At 48.8% G+C, this 25,424-nt stretch overlaps 13 protein-coding genes across 15 annotated transcripts; 4 read left to right on the forward strand and 9 right to left on the reverse strand.

Annotated features, from left to right (window-relative positions):
* Positions 1 to 599: 599 nt before the first annotated feature.
* On the forward strand, positions 600 to 851 carry FOXG_03760 (uncharacterized protein; the record flags this gene model as incomplete). Its single annotated transcript, XM_018381608.1, has 1 exon — positions 600 to 851. The coding sequence occupies one exon, from the start codon at positions 600 to 602 to the stop codon at positions 849 to 851; it is 252 nt and encodes an 83-aa protein (XP_018238148.1).
* Positions 852 to 1,224: 373 nt separating this feature from the next.
* Positions 1,225 to 2,648, reverse strand: FOXG_03761 (uncharacterized protein). Its single transcript, XM_018381609.1, has one exon. The coding sequence runs from the start codon at positions 1,919 to 1,921 to the stop codon at positions 1,595 to 1,597; it is 327 nt and encodes a 108-aa protein (XP_018238149.1). The 5' UTR covers positions 1,922 to 2,648; the 3' UTR covers positions 1,225 to 1,594.
* On the forward strand, positions 2,232 to 2,324 carry FOXG_18652 (uncharacterized protein; the record flags this gene model as incomplete). The annotated part of the gene is made up of 1 exon (XM_018398791.1): positions 2,232 to 2,324. The coding sequence occupies one exon, from the start codon at positions 2,232 to 2,234 to the stop codon at positions 2,322 to 2,324; it is 93 nt and encodes a 30-aa protein (XP_018238150.1).
* A 219-nt stretch (positions 2,649 to 2,867) lies between the features above and the next one.
* On the reverse strand, positions 2,868 to 4,536 carry FOXG_03762 (uncharacterized protein). Its single transcript, XM_018381610.1, has 4 exons — positions 4,415 to 4,536; positions 3,903 to 4,361; positions 3,728 to 3,850; positions 2,868 to 3,678 (listed from the first exon to the last, which is right to left on the reverse strand). Exons 1-4 carry the CDS (start codon positions 4,469 to 4,471, stop codon positions 2,977 to 2,979), a joined length of 1,341 nt encoding a protein of 446 aa, XP_018238151.1. The 5' UTR covers positions 4,472 to 4,536; the 3' UTR covers positions 2,868 to 2,976.
* Positions 4,537 to 4,847: 311 nt separating this feature from the next.
* FOXG_03763 (uncharacterized protein) lies at positions 4,848 to 5,807 on the reverse strand (the record flags this gene model as incomplete). Its single annotated transcript, XM_018381611.1, has 1 exon — positions 4,848 to 5,807. The coding sequence occupies one exon, from the start codon at positions 5,805 to 5,807 to the stop codon at positions 4,929 to 4,931; it is 879 nt and encodes a 292-aa protein (XP_018238152.1). The 3' UTR covers positions 4,848 to 4,928.
* A 396-nt stretch (positions 5,808 to 6,203) lies between these two features.
* FOXG_18653 (uncharacterized protein) lies at positions 6,204 to 7,124 on the reverse strand (the record flags this gene model as incomplete). The annotated part of the gene is made up of 1 exon (XM_018398792.1): positions 6,204 to 7,124. One exon carries the CDS (start codon positions 7,122 to 7,124, stop codon positions 6,204 to 6,206), a length of 921 nt encoding a protein of 306 aa, XP_018238153.1.
* A 299-nt stretch (positions 7,125 to 7,423) lies between these two features.
* Positions 7,424 to 9,363, forward strand: FOXG_03764 (uncharacterized protein; the record flags this gene model as incomplete). The annotated part of the gene is made up of 4 exons (XM_018381612.1): positions 7,424 to 7,814; positions 7,862 to 8,066; positions 8,112 to 8,745; positions 8,798 to 9,363. 3 exons carry the CDS (start codon positions 7,424 to 7,426, stop codon positions 8,566 to 8,568), a joined length of 1,053 nt encoding a protein of 350 aa, XP_018238154.1. The 3' UTR covers positions 8,569 to 8,745; positions 8,798 to 9,363.
* On the reverse strand, positions 8,659 to 11,488 carry FOXG_03765 (uncharacterized protein; the record flags this gene model as incomplete). Its single annotated transcript, XM_018381613.1, has 4 exons — positions 8,659 to 8,737; positions 8,787 to 9,876; positions 9,923 to 10,627; positions 10,672 to 11,488. The coding sequence occupies 4 exons, from the start codon at positions 11,486 to 11,488 to the stop codon at positions 8,659 to 8,661; spliced, it is 2,691 nt and encodes an 896-aa protein (XP_018238155.1).
* Positions 11,489 to 11,777: 289 nt separating this feature from the next.
* On the reverse strand, positions 11,778 to 13,781 carry FOXG_03766 (uncharacterized protein). Its single transcript, XM_018381614.1, has 2 exons — positions 13,471 to 13,781; positions 11,778 to 13,398 (listed from the first exon to the last, which is right to left on the reverse strand). The coding sequence occupies exon 2, from the start codon at positions 12,967 to 12,969 to the stop codon at positions 12,205 to 12,207; it is 765 nt and encodes a 254-aa protein (XP_018238156.1). The 5' UTR covers positions 12,970 to 13,398; positions 13,471 to 13,781; the 3' UTR covers positions 11,778 to 12,204.
* Positions 13,782 to 14,525: 744 nt separating this feature from the next.
* On the reverse strand, positions 14,526 to 15,470 carry FOXG_03767 (uncharacterized protein). Its single transcript, XM_018381615.1, has one exon. It carries the CDS (start codon positions 15,411 to 15,413, stop codon positions 14,685 to 14,687), a length of 729 nt encoding a protein of 242 aa, XP_018238157.1. The 5' UTR covers positions 15,414 to 15,470; the 3' UTR covers positions 14,526 to 14,684.
* Positions 15,471 to 16,359: 889 nt separating this feature from the next.
* Positions 16,360 to 19,165, reverse strand: FOXG_03768 (uncharacterized protein). The gene has a single exon (XM_018381616.1). It carries the CDS (start codon positions 18,162 to 18,164, stop codon positions 16,680 to 16,682), a length of 1,485 nt encoding a protein of 494 aa, XP_018238158.1. The 5' UTR covers positions 18,165 to 19,165; the 3' UTR covers positions 16,360 to 16,679.
* A 336-nt stretch (positions 19,166 to 19,501) lies between these two features.
* FOXG_03769 (uncharacterized protein) lies at positions 19,502 to 21,080 on the forward strand. The gene has a single exon (XM_018381617.1). The coding sequence runs from the start codon at positions 19,805 to 19,807 to the stop codon at positions 20,792 to 20,794; it is 990 nt and encodes a 329-aa protein (XP_018238159.1). The 5' UTR covers positions 19,502 to 19,804; the 3' UTR covers positions 20,795 to 21,080.
* Positions 21,081 to 21,148: 68 nt separating this feature from the next.
* Positions 21,149 to 25,396, reverse strand: FOXG_03770 (nitrate reductase (NADH); the record flags this gene model as incomplete). 3 transcript variants are annotated; one of them, XM_018381619.1, is made up of 4 exons in its annotated part: positions 21,149 to 21,945; positions 21,993 to 22,886; positions 22,931 to 24,887; positions 24,934 to 25,396. In XM_018381619.1, the coding sequence occupies 4 exons, from the start codon at positions 25,198 to 25,200 to the stop codon at positions 21,905 to 21,907; spliced, it is 3,159 nt and encodes a 1,052-aa protein (XP_018238161.1). In that variant the 3' UTR covers positions 21,149 to 21,904. The 3 variants fall into 3 exon arrangements, with proteins under 3 accessions (XP_018238161.1, XP_018238160.1, XP_018238162.1); XM_018381618.1 differs by having other exon boundaries at positions 21,447 to 22,886; positions 24,934 to 25,200; XM_018381620.1 differs by having other exon boundaries at positions 21,929 to 21,945; positions 21,993 to 24,887.
* Between the last annotated feature and the right edge of the window lie 28 nt (positions 25,397 to 25,424).

Genomic DNA, 25,424 nt, shown 5'->3' on the forward strand with positions numbered 1-25,424 from the left:
GAAATGCGCAAGCCTCAAGAACAGCTTCTTCACGACCAGGAGTTCAGCTCAAGTTCAAGAGACCAATACTCAGTGACTCCCTCGTACTCCAGCACCCCTGCGCCATTGTGGGGAATCATGAAGTTGTGGCAAATGTCAAACTCTCTTTGACAAGTGACAACAGACACGCGCACAAGAACAGTGGACATGTGAAATCCGGAGTTCGGATGACAGCGTCTCATTTGACAGCCCCTGGTCCGACTCTCCATGACTTGTCAGAGTCTCGACCATCCCTTGCTCACGCGAGCCGAGACTGTTGATTCCTGTTTATTTACGGCGGCCTTACCTTTTTGGATAAATTGGGCAACACCGAGCCGAATGTCACGTACGTATGCGGGGATTCTTCTCTGTTGTTCTTTTCTGTCGGTACTCCTTTTTAACTTTGTTCTTCTTTTTCTTCTTCTCTCACATTTCATTCTTTCTTCTATTTTTTTTCTGTAACTTTGTTGTGTCTTGCTTCCCGTGTCTGTCGCCAACCCAAGCCTTCATCTTCAGCTTCATTCGCACAACTGCATTACTCTCTACAAGTCAGTAAAAACAACTCCTTCAAATCAGTCACCATGATCATCACTCGCGCCCTCTCCATCACCAACTTTGTCATCGCTGGCTCGGCACTCAGCTTCCAGGTGGGTGTCCTGTACCCATGGCACAAGCAGCTTGACGATGGCTTCGAGGAGCTCAAGAAGGAGCATTTGCGCGTCCTGCAAGCCGTCGAGTCGAAAGTACAGCAAACACGAGACACCGCCGTTCTCGAGGAGAGCCGTAACAGCGTTCGCGGCTTGCTCGGCAACCTTGCCGCATGGAAGGCTTGAGCGTGGCCGACTTCGGGGGCATCGTAGCAACAAGACACAACAAAATACCCAGCACAAAGCAATTGAAAACCACATATACACGGAAGAAGAGACAACACTAGCGGCGTCTTTTTGAATTCGACAACGACCAAATTTCCTACTACTCATGGCGTTTCTCCCACGTTATTTTCTCGGCGTTCAAATCCTCGGCCCGGGTGGGGCCGGCAACGGTCACTATCCGGGTGGTCACGTGTATCCCTGAACCCCCTCTTCCGGATTTCAACGGTTTCACCCGATCGGGAGTTTCCTTCGGTACCATTACCTTAGACGGGCGCACGGGAATAATCAGTCAGTTACGGCACGGGAAAGACATTCGCATTTGATCTGCTTAGACTATTTATAGCTCGCATTTAGTTTATGGTGTTTGCTAAATGATACTCTTTTTTTTTTTTCTAGACTGCTGTCTTGTCGCTTTTGTGCTCGGTTCAAGTACCGCCGTGATGGATGTGTCGCGTCTTGCACCGCGACTCTTAGCTTGCTCTTACAGTGGCATAGATCATGAAAGACTGGATCTATTTAGCATGATGATCATGAGATAGAGAATATGTTATTGAAGTCTCAGCGCAGGTAAGCACCCATAACACGCCACCAGAACAACATTAACACGATACAGGGCTTGAAATGAACCGTCCACCGCCATCTCCCACCGAAATGAGACCGACTCCCACGAAGCGCCGAAACATTATGCACGTCTGATCTTCCGTCTAATTGTCCACCTTGAACCACACGGGGTCATTCGCGTTATTCGTCATACGAACATCGAAGGTGCCCGAATAACCGGGCATGATACGCAGCGGCGCGGCATCGGAGACACGAACGGGGAGAGATCTGCTGCCGTTGAAGAGCTTATCGATGTTGTTGTTGAACTGCACAAGTAGCACGAGAATTCCGATGAGCGCACCTGTCGCAGCGAGTTTGACGACGAGGTCGAAGAAGGCGATGACTTTGAGGAAGCCGGATGATGACTTTTCGGCGGTGGTCATTGTGGGGATGGTTGATGTTTGAGGGGCGGTTGTGGGTTTATCGGCCATGAGCACGGAGTATGTAGTATTTGAAGGTGAGCAAGTGCTGAGGCAAAAGAAGACGCGAGCAGAGACAACAGTCCCAAGGCTGGGCTGGGAAAGCAAGGCCTTGAAATACCGTAGGGCTATCCGAGGGAGACTCACACCGCAAGGCTGATCGACGGGGATAGGCACTGAAATAAGCTTAACTCACCAAGCTTCCAGGACATGAGACCGCCATGACAGGGGTTTAATTGAAGCTACTACATATTGAGAGAGCGCTAGATGCTAGTTGGTGGTTTCCAGTGGTGGGTGTAATGTCGTGAAGGGTTGTCATTTGATGAGCTTCCTTGCTTTTGGTGAGGATTCTCCACGGCGCAGGCTATGCTTGCTTGCCCTGTTTATGAGGGCGGCGATGATGATCGTGGGATAAATGCTCGCATATAGTTAGCATCTTGTCAATCTCAGAGACCAACACAAACTAAAGTCTTGGGACTTCATTCCATTTTCGTATTGTCGAGGGCAAACAGCTCAACGAGTCATGAATTAGAGGGGTACACTACCCCATCTGGCGCACTGTGGCTGACACAAAGTCCAGCTACAGTACTAACTGTCACCAACGATATTCTCTCTCATTTCTGCTAGATCACTAATAGCGGGGTCGCGTTGCACCGATGCCCCAGGGATCACCCTTGCGATCTGCAGGAGCTGAAAAAGAGGCCCCCAGTTGGGCAAGCTTTGCGCAGCGGATGTTTTCCCAAGAATGTTCATGATCAAGAGAAGAGATGGTGTGAGTGAGGGAATTTGGCTTAGGCAGAATGAGATTAGCTTGGTGACTTATGATGAGGTGCAGGAATTAAAGGTGCAGCTAAACGTTGTTGCTTAATCAATAGTGTAATTGGGTTCTAAAATTAGCAACAATGCCTTACCGGGTGCGACCTCTAGCAAATAACTCACCCTGGGGAATGACATTCGTCTGACTTGGATTTGGGCCATGTGAAATCTTGAACGGCTGTAGGTTTATCGGACTACTTGTTCCAACTTCTTTCTTATGTCCTCAGTACATCCTCGCATGGCATCTCATCTCACAAAATCACACATGGCGGCGGTGTCCCTGGTCCGTCCTCTCTCTCCTCCAAAAACCGCTGTTCATCGCTCCAGCCAAGACTATCAAGCCTCAGTCTCATAATTTTCGCCTCCTCAAGATAGCTAGCTCCTTGAACATCCTCAGCATACTCATCCATCAACTTCTCCAGCCCCTCATGTCTATATCCATCGTCCAAAGACGCCCAGACCAACTTCAAGAGCTCAGGCACGTAGGACGCTCCACACGGTCTAAAGGTCTGACATCGATGTGCAAGAAGTATTGCATCATCACATATCTCGTGAGAATCTTGCGTGTAGTCCGGGAGAACACCGAAGGGGTTCAGTGTTGGGCCGATGAGTGCTGCTTGGACGAGAAGGCCTGCGTGACCGGAGGCGTACTCTATAGCTTTCATTCTACACGCAGGCGATGCATCCGTTGAGAGCGTTGCCACCATGGCTTCTTCGTAGAGTTTCTTCATCACTAGTCGTTCTTGAGAGAGAATATTGTAGTAGCATTTCAGCTGGTAGAGATATCTCTCTGGATCTCGAAGAAACACAGGTAAATCTCCTATTGCTCCGAGTTCGAAGCAGTAGAGGTTCTGTTCGTAGTGGTATGGTCGTGTCATGATAGTGTCTTGGACGGCTACGTCCCAGAACCATGAGCCGAGTTCAACTTTTGGGTCGCATAGAGCGGCGTATATCTGATCTCTCTTGTTAGTCTAGTTATGGACAAGTAGGTCAAGGCCTAACCGCTTGTAAGCACCAGGCTCGTATATCACCTGAGTGAAGTATTTCGCCTTGAGATACAGCTTCTTTCAACAAATACGCTATCACCCCTCGATGCTTGTTGGCGTGTTTGTTATCAATCCAGACCTAACAATATCAGTAATGGACGAAGCCAAAATGTTTCAACGGGTATAGTTACCTGGCACAGCATCATCATCAAAACAAGCTCCAGCTTAAGCATAACTGGTTGACTATCATCACTCAAACAGCCCTGCAAGGATCTCAGTGCTTTCCCATACAGGGAGAAAGTCTTTTTATCAGCAGTCTTCCGCAGACGTATTGCTTGGAACGATGCAATCATGGCAGAAGTGGTAGTATCGAGAGCAGAATTCGACCCAATACGTCGAGGAAGATCTGCAAAGAAATAAGGACCGTAGGCTTCAAACCCAAACCGATCATCATCAATCTCCATAAGCGATATAAACTCTGCGGTCAGTCTAGTCGTATCATTGCTAGGTGTTTCAGCAGGAGGCGTGATAAGTTGTGTAGTCTGTACGTCAGGTTTGTACTGATGAAATTTGAAGCGTCTTGTCCCACTGCCTACGCATTCCTCACCAAGTCTGGTACAGCGACCGCATTTTGGTTGCTTTTGATCACACTTATCTCATTAGTCGGTGCTTCATCTCCAAGATCATAATAACTTGTACATACCCTCTTCTTTGCCTTTCGACATGAGTTGCACCCGCGGCTGCTCGGAACACCGACCATTTTTGTTTGATGACTGTTCAAAGTTAGGTAACGGGGGTGAGATATCCCTTGATGGAAGATGACGGGTAGACGTGTTATGTAAGCGTGGGATTCCTGCTTGGCAATCGGTGCTGACAGTGATGAACCAATGGATGAAAGGGGAGACAGTGCGTGAGAAATAAGCTTAATATTTAATTCTACGGAGGAAAAATGCGCCGCTTATCAGGCATCAAGCTACAGCAAACAGGCTTAGCTTACCAGGTTGGGCATGCGGGAGTTCTTCCACGGCATGTGCCAGACCATATCCAAAGACAAGCCGGAATCTATGTTTTGAGCCGCCTGAATTGTCGATAGGGAGTTATCAATACCATTCTAGAAATGATGAAGCTTCCATGAGCACCTTTAAAACCATCATGGTATTCATACGCTCTGTGTACGGTATCAAGAGCAAGCACCCAGCAACCTATCTCTCATTATATCAAATGCATTCGCCTATCAATTCCCTCACAATCTCAATAGCTCCTTTAAAGTTCGCCTTTGGAAGATTATCGTTTACCCAGGGGAGAATTGGATCAATAGCAAAACACAAGCACCGCCAGTACAAGGCTCTCGCGAGGAGCTGTATCCTTGTATGATCAGTGCCAAACATCTCAACCAACTTTCGATCTTCGTTCAGCCAGATGAGCCCGTCTGCCACTATGATAGCTTCTGCATAGTCAACTGGTCGCCAGTAAAGCGTGATATCGATAATTGCCGGGGGGCTGTTATTTTCCGAGTCGAATAAGACATTTCCGGTTAAGTCGCCATGGATAAGGTGATTTGTGATTTCCTGTCGAAATGGTTGTCGTAGCTTCAGAAGTTGGTCAAGGGTTGTTTGAATAGTAGCCATAACATCGCTGTTGATCTCCTCGACATCCTCGAGTTTCTTTTCCTCCCAAGTCACAAGATCTGCCTCTGTAAATCGATCCTGTCTCGTCGATAAAAACAAGGGCTTCCCAGTAGCCAATCCCATGACATCAGCATGGAAGGCACGGCAAGCCCTCATAAGAATATCAAAGTTTCCCTGAGGAGTTGCTTTCCCTTTAAGATATTCCCAGGCCGTCCAGCTACTACAAACATATCTCGCAGGAAACCCTGAAGCTGGGATTGGCCTAGGGACGCGGTAGTCGATTGGACGAAGCTCAAGGAGAGATTTGCAAAGGATTGCGATGTATTCGGATTCTTTGCCATCGTCTGATGGTCGGAGAAGGATGTTTTGCAAAGTACGATAGCAGAGACCTCGACCACCTGGGACGTGTATCAGAGAGCCCTCTGCACCAAAGGCATCCAAGACATTCGGAGGTGGTGTTTGACTCATGGTAGCTTTTCGAGGCTTGCAGTGAGAAGTATCGAGAATTAGGTTGACGAACTCTTTTGCTTTTATCTTCGAGTTGGACAATGAGGGGCGCGCCCTTCGACTGATGAGTCAGGTCATTCGACCAATGCCATGGAAAACCAATTCAAAATAGTCTCGCAGTCCGTATCAAGTATATAGGCACTGGAATCGAATAGTAATGTATGTTAGAGATTCGATAATACCATAAGATAATTCATTTCCAGCCGAATCTCAAGCCTTTACCTTGTATGAACGATGATATAAACCACCTTAATAAACGCATGATGTATGGAAAACGGGTACACTTTTGTAAGAATTTAATGATCTAGGCTCGTCCATCGTGTATGGTATAAATATAAAACATAGATCAACTCGACCTCACTTCTCTAATGCAAGTGAAACCGCACACTCAACCGCAAACCCAAAACTCCTCGCATACCACCCAGGACCCCAATAACTCAACTCAAGATTATGCGGTGCCGCTTTAACAACACTCAAATCCACCCTCTCACTCTTCGGAAACCCCTCTTTGAAATCCTTCAAATGCTCCTCCGTAGCAACCCAATAATGATCTCTCTCCGCCAAAGCAATCATAACAGGCACCGTAACATTAACTCCCCATTTCTCCTTCCACTCCCCCAACCAAGACTTTCTCAAAGCCGCAAGCTCCTCAAAAGGAATGTCGTGGTCGAGACGCTCAGACTGTGCATAAACAGTTTCGTCTGCCGTTCCTGGAAGAAGCAAAGTCTTGTCTTTTACTTCGACAGGGATGTTCAAATACGAGGGTGGAGGATCGGGCTGCGAAACATGGCCGCCTGTGTCTTGTAACAGGGAGCCAAAGCCTGATATGACGATACCGCCGAGGCGATATGCAGGTGATGAGGAGGTTGCGTGCAGGGATGATGTGACGATTGCGCCGTTGGCTCCGAGACTGTGACAGTGAAGAACGATGCATGTGCATGCATTGGCTAATCCATACTCTTTCCAAAGGGCTGGGAGAATGGATTCATGAAGTCTCCGTCCCCATTGTTCAGGATAGCTCGATCCTTCGGGAATACTACCCACGGGCGTAGTATCTCTATAATCCGGTCGATCTATAGCCACAAACGGCACAGAGAGTGCTTCACTGATACCCCTCGCTGAGTATTCTGGGGTAGCATCAAAGTAGTGGCTCGTATAGCACCCCCCGTGAAGTCCAACCACCAAGGGTCCATGCTTCAAGGTTGACGGCGACGACGGAATGTTGGAGATTCCAGAGAGCACTGTGCCGTCTTGCAGGGAGAGTTTAAAAGGTTCCATGGCGTCTAACCAATTAAGCATAAATGACACGCCAAGCAATGAGAATCAGTTGTGGCTGCTGTTTGTCTCGACCAACAGCACAAGATAAGCTGAGTGATATGTAACAGCAGAAAAACGCTCGTGGTGGGGTTGGTTGCAGTAACAGGCGGAGACGGGCAGTGATCCGCCGTCACGGGCTGCTGATCTCCCGCCCCGATATCACTTAAGAACCAAGAAATGGGGATGGACAGTCACTAATAGATAGGAACTCCACTTCCCTGGGCATTCTCCTCAACTTCTTCACCATCAATTGATTCATCATGGCTGATATAACAGATCCCACGACAAATCCATCGTATCAAGTACCCGAGCTACAACAACACGATCCTCCAATTGAACCCGATCAACCACCTCCTCCAACCAACGATGATATTGCAACGGATGATGGTTACGATTCAGCCGCGCCTTCCGCACAGTCGTCATCTCTAGCTTCGAGCGTGCGCGATTATCAATTCGAGAATAGTCGACGATACCATAAATTTAAAGAGGGTTTATACCAATTCCCAAACGATCTACCCGAACAAGAAAGAGAGGACATGAAGCATACGGTCGCGGTGCATCTTCTTGGTGGGAAGTTGCATAATGCGCCTTTGGACCATCCTCAGAAGATCATCGATATTGGGACAGGAACTGGAAGTTGGGCAATTGATAGTACGCAAAATAATCGAGGCGGAAAGAAGAATGCTGATGCCTTGTAGTGGGCGACGAATATCCCAGCGCCGAAGTCATTGGGATTGATCTCAGTCCAATTCAACCACCGTGGGTTCCTCCCAATGTTCGATTCCTCGTCGACGACGCCGAAGCACCGTGGCTATACTCCGAAAACTCAATAGACCTTGTCCATTTGCGCAACATGTCCACAGCAATCAAGGATTGGCCTGCGCTGCTGGGGCAGATCTACCGGTAACACTCCCACGTCCGTTATAATGCTCCCACTAACATGCCCAGCGCATTAAAACCAGGAGGATGGATCGAGCTTCCTGAATTCCGATGGGTATACGGATGCGACGACGGAACACTACGTCCCGACTTTACCCCACCGCAAATGGTAGCCAACATTCGAGCTGCCCTCGCCAAGTCAGGCATCGAGATGCACGCTGCCGAGAAGAACCCCGATAGACTGCACGACGCTGGGTTCGTCAATATCTGCCACGAGATCAAGAAGGTGCCAGTCGGACCGTGGCCCAAGGACTCCAACCTCAAGATGATTGGACTCTATAACAGGAGTGTCATCTATGATGGTCTGTACGCAATCACCATCGGTCCCTTCACTCGAGCCTTGGGATGGACGCCTGAAGAGGTTGAAGTCTTCCTTGTCAAGGTTCGAAAGGACTTGAAGGATCCTTCGGTGCATTCTTATGTCCACTTCCATTCGCTTTGTGCGCAGAAGCCTTTCCAGCCATAGACTGCCCTCCCATGGCCTGCTGCGGTGGCGGGTTCTCGCATCGCTATCACAGTCCTCTCCCGTACGTGTAGGGATCCTCTTACCCGTGTTTTAAATAATTCCTACCTCCTTCTTGAACATCTCCAACCATTGCGCGTGGTCAGCAGGTGTTTGGTTCCAAGGATCGTCACTGACAGGGTAAGTTAGATGCATCAAATGACAAGAGGGCGCGGACTTACTCATTGTAAAGCAGACATCGAGCTTGATGTCTAAGCTCCTCATCCGAAGGAACATGACAGATCGGGTTATTCGGTGACATGGCGGCCTTTACCCATCTCTTCATCTCACGAGCAAACCAGGGGAGGTGATTCGGGTCATTCAAGACATAGATCCCCGGACCAAGCCACGTCGGTCGGAGGCCTGACTCCCCTTCTGCTCCAGGACTCGGGGTCGTCTGTGGTATTTTAGGTGGTGATTTGTCATCTGACCAAAGCCATGTAAAGTCATCGAGTGATGCATCAAACGTGGATTGATCAGCGTTCTTGTCTGGTTCGTTTGCTTGCCAGGTCATGCTTGCGCCCGACGGCCCAGCTTGCTCTCCAAAAGACCAACCATTTCCGTCAAAGAGAGACGGGTTGTTCACCCAAGATAGGTCATGCTGTGTCTGGACACTTGTCGGCTCAGTAGACCATGCTATATTACCTGGCGATGGGAGTTTCCAGCTGTCATCGGCTGACATCAGGTCTGCACGCCGCCGAAAGTCGCTTATCCAATTCGTCGAGTTATACAGAAACCCAATCAACCAGTTAGCCACAAATTCTGGCTTCGTTTGAAGTTCGCTTTCCATCTGCATGAAAATGCGACCCGCCTCTTTTTGTAGTTCTCCATCTGATACCTCAGATAACCCCCTCATTCTTCGATCACGCATGAACGCTTGCAGTCGTGACTCCAGTGGACACTCCTCAAACAACGAGTTCTTGCCCTTGACTCTCAACACAGAAAGTCTACTCTCCGTACTCGATCGAATCGGTGCGAAGCGAGCTTGTTGGGCAATCTCGCTAGAGGACAGAAGCAAGTCTCTGAACCATGATGGACTGCCGTGAGAGTCCAGGTTCGCTTCAGGAAATGTTACTTCAGAGGCAAACATGATGCGGCAAGCCTCCAGTTGTAGACTTTCGTGACTCGGCAGGCTCCCAATAGTGTCGCTATGATTAGAAATAAAATATGCCAACTCTAGCGTGATGAGCTCGTATGCACTTCGAGGAGAATCAGGTGGCTTGCCACTCGCTGCGAAGGGGAATGGAGTTCCGCGTTCCAATTCTACCAAATCTGATACAAGTTAGCAAAATACCTCAAAGCGTCTCAATTTACTTACATGGTGGCAAAGCCTTCTCTATAGTCTTCAATATATCATCCTCAAACCCCCAGTCGCCAACCCAATTATTCATCGTACAACCCATCTTGAAATGGTTCGCAACATGATCAACTCTATCAATCCATCTAGTCATGGAAGCTTGACAGAATCCACATCTCGAAATGATATCTGGTTGTGCTGTCCTCCATAGCTTCATAGAAAGGTCAGTTAATTTAGCGTTGTGCACGAGGCGCAGATGTTGCTTGAGGTGGTCTTTCCTGCTAAATGACCTTTCCTGACATGCAGATGGGTTATGACCAGCTATATGCTCATTACTTGGGCTACTCTCACCGCAGAACAGGCAGATGACTTGGCCAGTATTTGGATCCGTGGTTGTTGGGCCGTCGGGGGAACACTCCCATCGTTCCAAAGACAGATGCAATGAATTCTCATGCCGTTGCCAATCATATTTCCGACTAAAGGTTTCGGTACAGAATGTACATTGAAATGTGAGCCGGGGTTTCATAAGTGACGTTTTCTGCGGTCTTCGTTTTTGGATCGACCTGCCGCGGCTGTGTGATGAGGTACCACTGATGGAGCCTCGTGAAGAACGTGAGTCTGTTGATGCACTTCTTGATGTTCCAAGACTGCTCGTGGTTGATCTATGGCCACGCCTTCGGGGTATTCTCTCGTCACTTGAGAATGTCCCTCTTCGGCTTCGGCTTCCTGTTCTTGTCAGACTCGGTTTCTAGTTTGGGTGAGTAACGTACTGGATGTGACTAATTCACCCAAAGCCATCGCACGTGCAATAGCAGACACCGCAGCTGGTTCATTCTCAGGTGGTGAGTCAACCCATCTCTGCAGAGGATGCATTCCTTTCTCAGATCGTCTTCTCGGGATGGGAGTACCAGCTCGTGTTGGCGTATACTCAGATGGAACCTTGCCAGACTTTCCCGAAGCCGTCTGGGTTCCGCTATCGGTAGTAGTTCTCCGTCTTCGGGCATTTGCTAGCCAATTTGTAATTTGAGTTCGAGTCAAGCCGGTCTGGAGCTCCAGCATATTCTTCTCTTCTTCATTTGGATAGGGGTTGTCGGTGTTTCGAGCGAACCAGTCCTTCAATGAGCGGATGGCATCGAGGGTGAAGCGATGACCGATCTTTGGGGGAAGGGGAGAAGGGATTGGCGGAGTAAGGATGTTTGGTGATTGAGTTGACGATGGTGACTCTGAAATGTTTCTCATGAGATCCCCGAAGTTGAATGCGAGCTGATCAGCCCCTGGGCGCTGTAGGCCATCATGTTGCAAGCTGGTATCGTCTTGAAGCTGATGGGTCTGTGTGAAATCGGTGTCATCTGCCGCAAGAGGGAGTTGGGCCATATCCGCAGACCATAAATCGTCAAAGTTGAACTCAAACTCATTTCCCTCCAATCCATTCTCAAAAGTAGGCTCATATGCATTCGATTCGAGTGCACCAGGATCAAAGGCCAATGCATCCAAGTCCAAAAAGGGCTCCCCACTGGAGGTTGCATCGGGAGGGGCACGGTGCTCCGAATCGTTAGTATCACCCATATCAACGTTATCAACACGCATAGCGTCTATTCTCGGATGAATGTATCCGTAGGGCGCGGACTTGAGAGTAAAGAAATGCTGGTGAGGAGGCGAAGTTGACTTTGGCTTAGGACGATTGAAGGCCCACTTAATTTATTTAGTAAGAGATGTCAAGTACGCCCAGGCGGAAGGAGCCGAACCTTGACTCCGAAGATCGGATAACTTGACAACGTCGAGATTTTTGATGATCTGATGGGAGTAGCCACCAACACAGTATATGTCGTTAAAGCGAACTGCATTAAAGGCGTGAGATGTCATGTTGCGCGCCCTTGTCACTTATCCCTGTTGACTACCTCAAAGGTTGCGTGCAGAAGTTCACGAGCACAGTCATCAGTTAACTGGTGATCAAAAGTCTGCACAACATACAGCCGAGCCAATACAATGTATTATTTCAGCTTATTGTAATTTACATGATGACGTGCAGCTTTATCGTGGTAGACGCACAGCATATCGATTACTCACTTGTGCCATCCCTTTCAGCCCAAATCACAATTAGATGGCCTCAAGTCAGCAAACACGCGGCATGGTAATTCGCACATTCATGTTGAATCACTCTCAAGTCATCGGTCTTATCTAATATTTTTATATAAAGCTGAGTTGTGTCCATTCTTTCAGAAAAATCCCAGTTTAAACTCCTCCATGAAAATTGACAATCTGACCCATACATTTCTCATTGCTCTCTGTCATTCTGAGTATATTTACTTAAACCACTGGTCCAGATCCATGTCAAGTTCCTGTTCTGGGCCCGGGTTTCCAGTATCCCATTCTCCCGTACCAGTCAAAGAGTTTGCAAATTCATATTCTTGGAAATTAGGGATTGGTGGTAATACATAATCCAAGTTTTCCATCTCTCGTGGAAGAAACCCAAACATGTCGTCTTTCCCATCCGGCCCAGGATCAGAGAAAGCAATCGTCGTTGGACCTGTCAGAGGGGCAGTCACCTCAGACAGGATTGTGGACAAGTGAGACGTGTTATCAGCCGTTGGGGGCGGCTGAGAGATCGTGCTGATCTCTATCTGTGTCGGGACATGTGAGTTTCTGTCTTGGAACTGCGCCAAGAACATCTCGTTTCTCGTCTCGTTCTCGACTCTGGCAACAAGCTCATGAGACTCGTCCACAGTTACGGTATCGTTCGGAAAGATAGTGTCACGGATCTGTCTCCAGCTCCGTTGAGAAACGCATTCCTTTTTTCCGTTGTTTTTGTCGAGTTCATGTGAAGCAGCAGTCTGCTTCCACCCGAGTTTCCTACAACGCTCGTATCGAGCTTCGTCAATGATGTAAGCCCTCTCCCTGAGGGCTTTGTTCTTCTCCGAAGGCTTTTTGGGGCATATCGCCTTGTGGTATTCCTTCTCGCGTTCCAGAGCCTCGCGGCTCATGGAGCTGTTGAACTTTTTCAGGCAATCATTGCACCAGAGAAATGGACTGTGGCATCGCTTGATATGCTCGCTGAGGCTTGTTAGCATGTTTGAGGGTTGGGACGAGATGTCTGACTTACTTGAGCTTTTCTATGTTGTTGAAACTCTTCTTGCATTTCCCTGGGAACCTATCCGCGATGACGCAGGGATATGGCCTTTCTTGTGATGCAGCGCCGTGATGAGAGGTAGCTCTTCTCATTATCACAGGCAGTGAATGGTACGTTTCGGTCGACCGTATGGTCGTTCTCTGGATTCGGTCTTACGTGACCCTCTCTCTAGTCACTGACGATGCCTTCTGAAGTCCTTGTCGACGGGCGGGATGGACCCAGCAGACGGTCATTCCTTCCCAGCTTGAGACAGGGGCAGGCCTACTGTCCAGTCGATGTGACGTTGTCAATACTCTTTTGCTTGGGGGGCTTTGCTCGATGTAACGGGATCGAGAGATGATGACCGATAGGTGGTGAGACTTTGTCTTAGCTGTGCAGCTAACAGTCAGATAGTGTCGCGTCAAACAATCGCGTCTCGTTGGACAGCAGAAAGTCGACTTACCTTTCCTGGGATACCACAGCCAAAGCGTGAGGAGCACAGGAATAGACTACCTTACGATACGGTTCTCAAAAAGGAATAAAGCAAAGAAACGCTGCGAGATGGAGGCCGCCTCAGGATTTGCGTGAGCAGAAATGAAGAACCGGGAATCGGGCCTTTGAGACACATGATGACTGCAGAGCCGCTTGATGACTTATTTTCATCGCAACTACATTTTTCGCTCCCTTTTTGGTGTTTTTTCTGACCCCTCATGTCTCCAAATTGCCCAACCCCAACGCCCAACCCCTTTTGGGTCTGATCAACCGGTTGCCTGCATATATATGTACTCCAACAGCTACGTGGCTCGGATGCACCGTTGACCGCCTTTTTGGCATTTGATTGAGGTCGTATGCAGGGCGAAATTGCGGGTGGTTTCGACAGCCTGGTTGTGTTGCTGTTGAGTTGGGGGCGGAAGGGTCTGAATTTGGCATGCCTTGCGGTGTTGGTGTTGAGGGGACCCTCCACGTGTGTGTGAAGGATAGCTGACTAGTATGGCATATTGAGAAAACAAAAATTTGGACATCACTGGCTTGCGATTCTATGTAAATATTCAGTTCAAGTCTATTTCTGCTGTGCCGAGCCGATGGAGAACAACCCACGGAAACTGCGGGGGACTCAGGAACGGCAGCTTATTTGGTGCCGATAATGCAGGGGCACCGACCTTGGCGACCTATCGAAGCTTCGGAATATATTAACTGAACACCATTGGATCTATTGCGTGATTATTAGAAGACCTAGTGCCTGAACTTGCAGAAACACGTGGGGTTTGGCCCAAGGGTGGCAAGTCTAAAGCGTTCTCGGCCCTTAGCTTGGAGGTGTATAATTTCGCAGGGCTACTAGGAGGATTTAACTCTTTATTGCGACTATTAAAAGGTTTCTCAGGTAGGACAGGCCTGTGAAACTACTGAAAGTCCTCTCCTATGTTGGCGGCTTGCTGTATCTCTTGGTCCGGTGGCTTCCATGTACTGTCGTTCCCACCATTCGTAAATAAACATATCTCAAATTAATTTCAAACCAACAGCGGCCATAAACGGTTTATTGTACTCTTGCGTAAATAGTTTATGTTTCTGAAACGACAGTACAAGGAGCCCAGGATCTTGTTGTCTACCCAACTATCCTGCACACGCCTTTTCCAGTCACATGTCCCCTACTCTCTTCAACTCTTGTGCAACTCACACTCATCCCTGCACCAACTCTGCACCCTCCTCACCTTGAATCTCAATAAAATTCCCATCAGGATCAACAATAAAGATCAGCGGATCGACACTAGGTCCAAGTCCTTGAACAATCGCTTCCCTCTCCTCCAGACTCAACTGAGCAACAACAGCTGGCGGCAAACCAACAGCTGGGCCAATCACAAGATCGTCAGTGAGCTCAGTAAACTTCTCTCCATATTTCTTGACAATTTTTACATCGGATATCGTCTCCAGACGCTCTTGTATCGCCTGGGCATCAGGTACAACAAGCCCAATATGGGCAAAGGTGTTGGGGTGCTGAGAGCTAGACTCGATGTTCTTGGTAGGAATATCGAGGTAGTAAATCTCGAGAAGACCCTGGGCATTATTCTTCTCGCGGTTCAACTCGAGGGCGGTTTGATAGCCTGTTCCGTTCTTGCCGCCATGGGCGTGAGCTAGGTAGGTGATGGAATATGTTTTGGAGACGTGCAGGGTAAACATCTTGCGGAAGCCGAGGACTTTGGAGTAGAATTCAAGACTAGCAGTGAGATTTCTAGTAGATATGGCGAAATGATTGATGAAATAGCCGGTTGTCGCCCAGTCTGCTGGCTCATCTGTGCCGAGTACAGGGTAAGGGTATTCTTGTCCTGCTCGAGAATGAGGAATTGAGTGAGACGTCACGGTCGAGATGAGCTGGGCTCCTAAGATGAGAGCTGATAGAAGTCGAACCATGATTTTGGTATGTTGTTTAGACGCTGATAAATAGTTCTCGGTGCACGATGATTGACTGGGACTGGATGTTGAGAATGAGCTGATTGATGCAGACTATCAGCTTTTATCATTGAACTACCCTGCCATCTATCTCAAATCATCTAATCAATCACTCAAAGTGGCCTTATTCTCGGACGAATTCTACACGTAAGATTTGTCCTGTCGAGGAATTGATGAGGCATTGTTGATGTCTTGGCCTAATGGCTCAACCTCGCGTTTGCTTGTAGCGAAACGCGGCACAGGCGCGATTTGCGAGCGCACGATTGACAGAGTAAGCTTACGAGAGCTTCATTAAATCCGATTTCTGCTTACAAACTCTGGTCCGCCACGAGGTAATTGTAATTATTCTGAACTGCTCCATGAGCCCGTCCTCAAGAACGCAACTGAAGCTCGACTCGGAGGAGAAGCTGATGATGTCGTATTTCACATGTCCACCTGAACTGGGCTATTTTCGTGATAGTGGACCAACCCCTAGAAGCTGGCCTAAAACTCCCCGCTGACGCCATGACATTGTTGCATCCACCCACTCGAACTCCTCACTTTACGTTGCTGACCGAACGGTCTTTACGATTCAAAACGGTCTTGACGGTGCAAAAGAGTGTCGCTTGAGAAATATGTATCGCTGATCTTATGAAGCTTTCCAGGTTTTTATCTCTGCTGATCTTGCTTTTGAGTTCGGCACTTGCCTTGAAATCTGTGCCGATCCCAGATGAGCAGCCAAGAGCGAGATCACAACCCTGGCAACCAACTTGTCATTTTCCCTGTACCCACGCTTGCAGCCTGGTTCAGGGCGGGTATCGCTGCCGATCGGGGAAAATTTCTTGGTGGTTGCGAGTTGCAGGTACAAGGCACAGTGAAGGACAGTAAAGGTACAGGGCTTACAGGGCAGCCAAGGCAGAGAGAATGGTTGCAGGTACATTGACCATCTCAATTGAGGCACGACTCAATCACGGTCCGGCCGCATTCACGATGCATGACACGAAAAAGTTCAAAATTTGCTTTCAATTGAACTGCTCCAGGCAATTCCCCAAGACACACTCAGACGCGTCCGCCTAGTGTCAACTTGGTCAATTCAATCTATGCTATTGATATCAAGATTCTATCGCTGGTCTATGCCAAAAAGTCAAAAATCCATGGGTTCAAATTCGTCGTAGACTTTTCAATTCCCCCCAATCCAAACGCCATAAAATAAAAACAAAGTTTCGTTAAAATGTCATTGTCGCACGCTTAGACGACAGCGGCGGCGTCGGTAGCGTCACCGTGCAGGACGGGGTTGATCTTCTCGTCGAAGAAGCACTTGAAGTCCTGGCCGAGCTCGTTGCGGAGAGCCTTCTTGACGGCTTCCAGAACGTTGGGGAAGACGCCAAAGTTGGCGGGGTTGTTCTCGTCGTTGTCTCCGCCCTGGAAAACACCGGTGCGCACCAAGCAGGTGTTCCACCCATACATGTTTCCACCGATGATGTCGGACGCGGGGTTGTCGCCGATCATGTAGATGTGCTCGGGAAGACGCTCCTCGCCGTGGAGCTCGCCCATCCATGAGGTCAGAACATCGTCAGCGTACTTGTAGGTAGCCAACTCAGGCTTGCCGTAGACGACACGCTCGAGGTCAGCGCCGGTGAGGGCCTTGTACATAGCCTCGAGACCGATGCGGAAAGCACCCTGTGACATGCGAGGGTAAGGGTGCTCGGTAGGGCAGAGAAGATCGCCCTGGGAGAAGTAGATGGGAACGCGCTCAGCAACGGGGTCCTCAGCAACGGTGCCGAGACGACCGTTCTTTGCGCGAAGGACATCCATGATGATCTGCATGTCGGTAGCATAGTCTCGCGAGTCAGAGAAGACCATGATGGCCTCGATGCAGATCTTGGTGAAGTCACGGGGACGAGAGGTGGCGCGCTCCTCCTCAGTGAAGACGCGGTAGGGAGCAATGGTAGGGTCCCAGGCGACAATGTCGTTGGGGACGACGATGTTGCGGAAGCCGTACTGCTCAGCGACCTCACGGCAGCGGTAACCCTCACCACCGACGACAAGGACGGTGCTGTAGTACTCAGCCAGAGCACTCATGGGAGTGTGAGACTGGATGAACTGGTCGGTCTCGACAGGGTTGCCAAGGATCTTGGAGAGCTGCGCACAGCGATCCTTCTCGATCTTACCAGATCCGTTGGTAAGGAAGATGTGAGGGATCTTGATGCCAAGCTCGTTGTCACCGTTAAGGATCTCAAGAGCCTTCTTACCCTCGGGGATCAGACGATCACCATGGACGAGAACACCATCAATGTCAAAGGCGAAGGCCATGTTCTTAGCCTTCTTGACCTTCTCAGCCTGGAGGTCCTGAACCTGAGCAACGAGGAGCTCTCGGGTAGGCTGGATCGGGGGCATGCCGGGACGGGTGGGTCGTCCGTCCGCATGGTGAACTGAGGAGAGGCGCGACTGGCGCTTGCGGGGGATAGGCAGAGCAGTGCCGAAGGAGTTTCGGGATGATCGTCGGTCCCTCATTGAGGGCGAGACGCTGAGGTTGTGCATGTACTTTGCGGCCTCTGAGATGGAGGACCTGGTAGCGGGGATCTCCTGAGGACCGTTGGCATCGTCGCCGGGAATGGCGAGGCTGTCGTGGTGGCCCTCGCCGTTACCCTCGCCATTGTTCATGTTTGACATCTTGCGGAGGGTGCTGGGGGAGTTTGGGGTGTGAAGTTCGTTGTCGTCGTAGGCAGGCATGATGAACAAGAAAGACAGTCGATACGAAGGTGAAGATGAATGTCAAGTTAGAGAGGGAAAGAAGACAGTCGTGGATTGGGTTATATCGGGGGGGGTATCAAGTATGAGTGAAGGGAAGACTGCTTGGGTATGATGATGGTATGAGATCGAGATGATGGACAATAGAAATGGGGCGGGGATCCGTATTTATCTATCTTGAGGGTTCTCCCAGATACTGTGAGATTCAGTGAAAAATCGCCCTTCTTGTTGATATCATCATCTTTTCTCACTTTTCACTTTGTTCCCGGGAACGTCTCGTCCGTTCAAGACAAAGTCCGTGTTTCCTCTTGTCAAACGGCGCTACCGAAGTGGATCTCGGGCGTTCACCGTCAATGCAATTGTTGTCAGTACATACAGTACATGGGATATCCGTTATCTAAAGGGCTAGTCTAACTAGAGAGCCAAAGAACGGACTGGAAGACGACACGTTTGAACCGTTTCTTCCCGTTTTCCCGCGACAAGCAGTGTGAAAAATATGAGTTCTACGCACGCCCCTAGGTACATGAGGAGGCAGAGTTAAACTTTGAGCCAGTCGTCATAGCTCGTAGCAGAGGTGACGTGAGGTTTGTGTCAAGATTGACTCCGCAGCCCCTCTTAGCAAGTTACACCATTCGAGAAAGATATGCCTCAGCGATAAAAGTACCTCGAGGCCTCATTATCGCTTCGCTATCTTGGAGCTGCTGGCCGAGAAGAGTCCGCAACAAGTGGACTGCCAGTGGAGATAACTTCTGGCGGTGCCTGGTTTTGCACGGGAATTAAATTGGAGAAGACGATAAATGCATGCCAAGGGTTCATTTATGACATCATCCTTGTCTCCACTGCCGAACAGGGATCCTAGAGACTCGTCGACCGTCTTTTTGGGGTGGATACCGTTACTGAAGAAAATACGGCTAGAGCGGGTATTGCTAGTCTTCAGCCTCTCGTCTCGAAACGTACAGGGACGTTTTTGAAAGGATCGCCACTTGCGGCTCCAATTTTTAAGTGATAAGATTACTTTTTTCAACTCTTGCTCTTCTGGCTGGTCGCTGCACATTTCCCTGACTCAAGTCTTTGTCCACGTAGCTCTCCTTGGACGAAAACTCTACATGCAGTACAGTGCCTTAGCTGAAGCGAGGGGCGATCAAGTAACTGTACTGGCACAGTACGTACACCACAGTTCTTGGCAAAACGGAACAGCCTCAGTAATTTTCCATCGGCGTGAAAATTCGTTACTGTAAAAGTCTCCCGTTTGGTCTAGCTTAGCCTTTCTAGAAGTTTCCCAATTCAGGACATGACGTCAATGACCATCTTGACCCAAACTCGCCTCGCGCGGCCTCGGCGAAAAAACCATGACCATGGATGATGGATGACAGCCACCTCATCAAGTATGTACTGTACAGTAAAAACGTGCCATCCATACAATTGCCGTTTCGTATAGAGTTTTCAGCATCGGTACCTCTCCACTGACGAAACGTCAATTGAGATATTTTATCATTAATTAATCCCTTTAAAAGCCGTTCATCTGTAAAACTGCCCCTCACTAGTCAAGATTCTCACTCCCTATCTTTCACCTACTCACATACCAATCACTCACACCCAAACTTCACCCAAACATCTACACCATGGCCGTCTCAAACAAGACCACATTCACCCTCAACAATGGCGTCAAGATGCCCGGCCTGGGCTTCGGCACTTTTGCTAACGAGGGCGCAAAGGGCGAGACCTACGATGCCGTCAAGTGCGCCCTCAAGGTCGGCTACCGACACCTCGACTGCGCCTGGTTCTACCTCAACGAAGGTGAGGTCGGCCAGGCAGTGAGGGATTTCCTCGCCGAGAACAAGGATGTCAAGCGTGAGGACATCTTCATCTGCACAAAGGTCTGGAACCACCTCCACGAGCCCGAGGAGGTCAAGTGGTCGTTCGAGAACTCCCTCAAGAACTTTGGCCTCGACTACATTGATCTCTTCCTTGTCCACTGGCCCATCGCTGCTGAGAAGGACGAGGACTACAAGCCCAAGATTGGACCAGATGGCAAGTACGTCATCAAGAAGGATCTCACTGAGAACCCTGAGCCCACATGGCGCGCCATGGAGGAGATTTATGCTAGCGGCAAGGCCCGTGCTATTGGCGTTTCCAACTGGACCATCGAGGGTCTCAAGAAGCTGCTGTCCTTCGCCAAGGTGAAGCCAGCTGTCAACCAGATCGAGATCCATCCCTTCCTGCCCAACGAGGAGCTCGTCAAGTTCTGCCAGGAGAACGATATTCTCCCCTCCGCTTACTCTCCCCTCGGATCCCAGAACCAGGTCCCCACTACTGGTGAGAAGGTCCGCACCAACGAGACCCTCAACGCCGTCGCCGAGCGCAGCGGTAACACCCTCGCTCAAGTGCTCCTCGCCTGGGGTCTGCGACGCGGCTATGCTGTGCTGCCCAAGAGCTCAACACCCTCTCGAATTGAGAGCAACTTCCAGGTTCCCAACCTGTCTGACGAGGACTTTGAGGCTATCCAGAGTGTTGCCAAGGGCCGACATACTCGCTTTGTGAACATGAAGGATACCTTCGGTTACGATGTCTGGCCTGAGGAGACTCCTGAGAACGGAACTTCTGCTGTTTAAGTTATGAGATTATGATGAATACCCTGGATGGATGAAAAGAATGGAAAGGAAAAGAGTGTATTATAGCGTTTGGTTAGCGGGACAAAAGTTAGCATGAGAGTCATTCCGCTGTTTGGAAAGAGATGAAATTGATCACATTTCAAACAATTCTGGTAATAATTTTTGTAACGTCGTGATACATGATATGAAAACCATCACGGCAAATGATATGGAGACCCTGAAGATAGACAATTTGTTTACTTCAATCAGAACCATTCATGCGTGAGAGAGGATGAATTCAGACGTCAAATAATCAGTATTTGACGACAACTTCAAACTGAGCTGCCACCCACTGAGTATCTATCTTTATCGAGATGGCCTCAATTTTCGGCAAGTGCGCCGATAGGATGTATAATCTCATCAATGATCTACAAAATCGCGCCATATACAGGACGCATCCTTGATCTATCTCGGCGAGATCTTGCATACGGTTATCCGATAGATCAACCCCCGTATAGGTACTTCTTATCAGTGACCAGTCAAATCATCTCTCACATATCACAAAACAACATCTTATCGTAAGCATGGACCAGTTTCTGACCGCTCTTCATGAGGGACTTTAACCTCCTGGACCCTGATGAAATGATAGGACATGTGGATGGTTGTTGATAAGGTTGGGATCTTTAGGGTTGGTGACTTGGTGTGTATGTCCGCAGATAAGCTTTTATCGACTATCTTCACGAAATAGATAACATCGAATTAAAGGTGCTGGAGAAATAATGAAGGGGTCCAATGTATGTGAGCTTCATGCTCCAGTGGTGATAATCTTCTCTTGCAAGTCCTGAACGTTTTCGATCGCGGACAAGCCGGCAAATTTCAAAATTCCGCATCAAGCAGATCCACCTCATGTTCAAATGGTTGATGAATAACTTGTGAAACATGAATAATCTGCGATAGGAGGTCTGCATTGCTGTCTTGATGTTGAGATGACCTTACTCTCTCGTACACTTGGACCTAAACCTACATTTTGTGCCAAGCCATGTCATCAACAGTGAGATCAAGATAATAAGGTAATTGCACTTTTTTTTTTCCTTGAGTGAGTATAGAACATCGTTCCCTAAGATCGGCACACTAGAATCCAAACATATTCTCATCCTCCACGTAACCCCAATCTATCGAATCGTTAGTAACCAGCCATTAATCACAGAACTAAACATACCTTTAAGAGCAGGGAGAGCGGCCTTCTGTATCATTGCCGGCGGACCGCACAAGAACACAGCGCTCTTCTCAGACGGCTCGAACAAACTCTCTTTGATGATATCCTCATTCACATGGCCCGTCTTTCCCTTCCAGCTATCATCAGCATGGCTGAGCACATGAGTTACCTTCAACTGTCCATGGGCCTTCGTCTCAAAATCCTCAAGCTCCTCTTTCAGCAAGATATCAGCCTCTGTTTTGTTAGCGTCCACCACTCGAACCTCTGTCTTGTCGTTGTTGGAGAGGAGAATACGCGCGAGGAGAGAGTAACCGGGTGTTATGCCTGAACCGCCAAGTACGAGGGATACACGATCGAAGTGACGATCTTTATCCTCGATAACGAAGTCTCCATTGCCGTTGTAGACTATTTCTCCAGTTGGGCCGCGAAGCTCGACTTCTTCGCCGATGGGCATACAGTCCAAGATGTTGGAAAGGGCGCCGCCTGGTTGGTTCTCATCGGGAAAATAGGTTTTGACCGTGAGCTCAAAGGTGGCATCTCCATCACGAAGAGACTTGGCACTTCCATTGGTCATATTGTCACCTGGGGCTGGGAGGAGTGGCTTCGTGGGTGTGTAGGAGCGGATGAGCATCCTATCCAGCATATGGAAGCCAATCTGAACATGCTGACATGTCCCAAGGCCGAGAATGCTCTTACCCTCAGGCAGTTGGAAGGTATAGGCTCTTGTGTCTTTAGAAAGATTCTTGCGATCAATGAGTTTGACTGGAATCCATCTATGCTTTTCCAACGCTAGATGCTCATCCTTGTTACTCGACCGGGATGTATCTTTGGCAGCGGCCTCTGCATTTTGTTTGATGAAGTTGGCGGCCTTTTCAGTCACGACACCAAGAGCACATTCTGATACTCGTTAGACACACCCATGGACAAGACTGTAGACTCACCTTTGAGTTTCTTGTAAGCGTAGTCATCGTGGATACTAGCAAATTCGTCACTCGTCTCCTGATGGACCTTGCCTGCATGACCGAGAATGGCCGCCGTACCGCCAGGATGCCAGTCTAGAACACTAGTTGCGTCGTAGACCTTTCCGTCGACAACAAGCCAGCAGTCATCCTGAGTATTATGCTTCTCAATCTCTTCTCGGGTAAACTCCTTCTGAGGCGCGCCAGCTTCTTGCTTCGCCTCTGCAATCTTATTCTCAACGCTTGGCTTCATCCATCCACCGTCTTTTGTAGCTGGCTCAACAGGGTGTCTAAATAGAATCGAAGGTGTTTCTGAGTCATTGTCCTCGGTGATCTCAGGACGTACGGTATACCAGCAATTGTTCATCATACCCATGACATTCCAGTTTGGCTCTCTTGGCTGCGTGTTTTTGAACACGTTGAAGCATCGTACCATGATACTCTTTGCACGAATAACATGGGAAATCTCAACGTCAACATGCCAATGGAGCCAACTCCAGAACTTGTTTCCGTGACGAATTGGGTAGTCGGGGAATTTGCGGATGCAGTACAGCCAAGTTGCTCCATCGTCGAGGGTTACTTCAACACGCTGGACTTCATGACCTCCACCGTCATATGCATACCCCTCGATGCGATAATTTTCTCCCTTCTTGGCTCTGCCCAAGGGAATCCTCTCGCCTTGTGCAGGCTTGACGATAATTGAGTTGAGGTTCTGCTCATTGCAGGCTGTATCAGGATGATGAAAGAGGGCTTCGGCGAAAGGGCCATCTTTCTCAGTGACAAACGATGGAAGAACTCGGTTATCCCAGATATGATAATAAGAATCATTTTCTTTTTCGCTTATCCATATCTTCTTTAGCCACTTGACATTCCTGCCACCAACATAGCCTGGAATGATAACACGGACGGGATATCCGTGGTCAGGCGGCAACGGAACGTCATTCATTTCGTAGGCTAGAATTACGTCGTTGTTGGGCGACATGGCGTGCTCGAAAGGTATACAAGTCGCGTAATTACCCTCGCTCAAATCATCAGTGCCTTCAAAGTTGACCCAATATCGCTTCTCCCCGAGACCGGGCGGTTTCTCGGGAACACCATTCGCAAGGAGCACGTCTCGAAGAAGAGGTCCTTTCCAATATGCGCAACTCGCTCCTCCAGCGCCCCAGTTGAAACCTTTGCTCTTCTTGATCATGTTGAGCTCCTTGCGTCTGTTTCCATCACAAGCAAGCGCAACAGCGATGTTGATCGTATCAAACTCTTTCAAATCATCCATAGAAAGCGTCTGAGTTTTGCCATCGTAGGTGATCTCCAATTCGTGGAACTCCCACAGAATACGCGGAACAGGACCGTGGTTTCGAACATAGTGAAGCTCGTTAGGTGTAATCAAGCCAGCTTCGTACAATCGCGTCAATGGTGCCTCGGCATTGAGAGGGTGTTTTCCAGTGAGACGGATAAGATCAGGAGAGCGAGGAAGCCAGTTGTCTGGGCTGAATTGGTCCTTTTCGTCGATTGAGATCTGTGTGAGATTTTTGTGCTGAGGGGACTTTCTCTTTCCGTTATTTTCTTTGAGGTGTTGTATGTAGTTCTTTTCATGCTCCAATGCTCTGAGAAGGGCTATCTCGGCTGGTGTATACTTGTCTGAGAGCTTTGGCTTCTCACTCGAAGTCTTTTCCTGTTTCTTTTCCTCGTTCTCTTTGTTCTTTGCGTATGCATCGTGATGCTTGTCTTTATCCGAGGAACGTTTCCACTCATGCTCTTGCTCAGGCGTATCATTCTTTTTATCACTCTTTGCTTCTTCCTCTTTCTTCTTCTTCTCTTCCTCCTCCTGCTTCTTTAGGGTTGCAGGCCATGGCTCTTTATTCTTGACCCAATCTTCAGTCGCGTTGAGAACATATCTCCATCCAAGTGAGCGATTTTCCGGATGCCGCAGATGAAAGTCCTTGAAAGAATTAGCTTCCTCACTGGTTGAACCATAAGAAACTGACCTTTTGATTCTCAATCAAGTCTCTGAAATTGATCAATTCTCCACTCTTGGCTCTCTTCTGAAATGCAAGATACTCCTGCTTCTCTCTCGCCACTTCCTCTCTATACTCATCATCTTTATGAGTAAGCCCAGGAAGTCGGTTATTTCGATCTCTGAAGCCAATGCGGTGCTGGTGCCCAGAAACCCAATCCGGCTCGTTCCGGATCTCTTCAGCCGTCGACCCAGGATGGGCTTGCACTTTGACAACCCAAGGCTTGCTGTGAGGCATGTTGTCAGACTCTGAGAAGAAGTTTTACAAATTGATGGAATTGAACATTGAGCGTGGTCTAACAGTTTATCAAGACCCAAAGCGTGACGCTTTCAGGATCTTGGCTCCGCGGAGAAAGTGAAGCATGACGTCGATGATATCCAGAAGAGCACAAGCTAAGCTGAAATGAAGAATAGTTGACTAATATCAAACTTTTAGCTCTTGTTTTTGACTTTGGCATCCAA

Source organism: Fusarium oxysporum, chromosome 4 (genome assembly GCF_000149955.1).
Source record: "Fusarium oxysporum f. sp. lycopersici 4287 chromosome 4, whole genome shotgun sequence".
Taxonomy (NCBI): domain Eukaryota; kingdom Fungi; phylum Ascomycota; class Sordariomycetes; order Hypocreales; family Nectriaceae; genus Fusarium; species Fusarium oxysporum.

Excerpts from the sequence above, each read along its gene's own strand:
- FOXG_03769 (XM_018381617.1), top strand. The coding sequence starts at position 19,805 with ATGGCCGTCTCAAACAAGACCACATTCACCCTCAACAATGGCGTCAAG.
- FOXG_03768 (XM_018381616.1), bottom strand. The coding sequence starts at position 18,164 with ATGCCTGCCTACGACGACAACGAACTTCACACCCCAAACTCCCCCAGC.
- FOXG_03762 (XM_018381610.1), bottom strand. The coding sequence starts at position 4,471 with ATGGTCGGTGTTCCGAGCAGCCGCGGGTGCAACTCATGTCGAAAGGCA. Across the intron at positions 4,362-4,414 it reads GTCGAAAGGCAAAGAAGAGG|TGTGATCAAAAGCAACCAAA; the intron begins GTATGTACAAGT and ends TAATGAGATAAG. Across the intron at positions 3,851-3,902 it reads TGATGATGATGCTGTGCCAG|GTCTGGATTGATAACAAACA; the intron begins GTAACTATACCC and ends TGATATTGTTAG.
- FOXG_03761 (XM_018381609.1), bottom strand. The coding sequence starts at position 1,921 with ATGGCCGATAAACCCACAACCGCCCCTCAAACATCAACCATCCCCACA.
- FOXG_03766 (XM_018381614.1), bottom strand. The coding sequence starts at position 12,969 with ATGCTAACAAGCCTCAGCGAGCATATCAAGCGATGCCACAGTCCATTT.
- FOXG_03767 (XM_018381615.1), bottom strand. The coding sequence starts at position 15,413 with ATGGTTCGACTTCTATCAGCTCTCATCTTAGGAGCCCAGCTCATCTCG.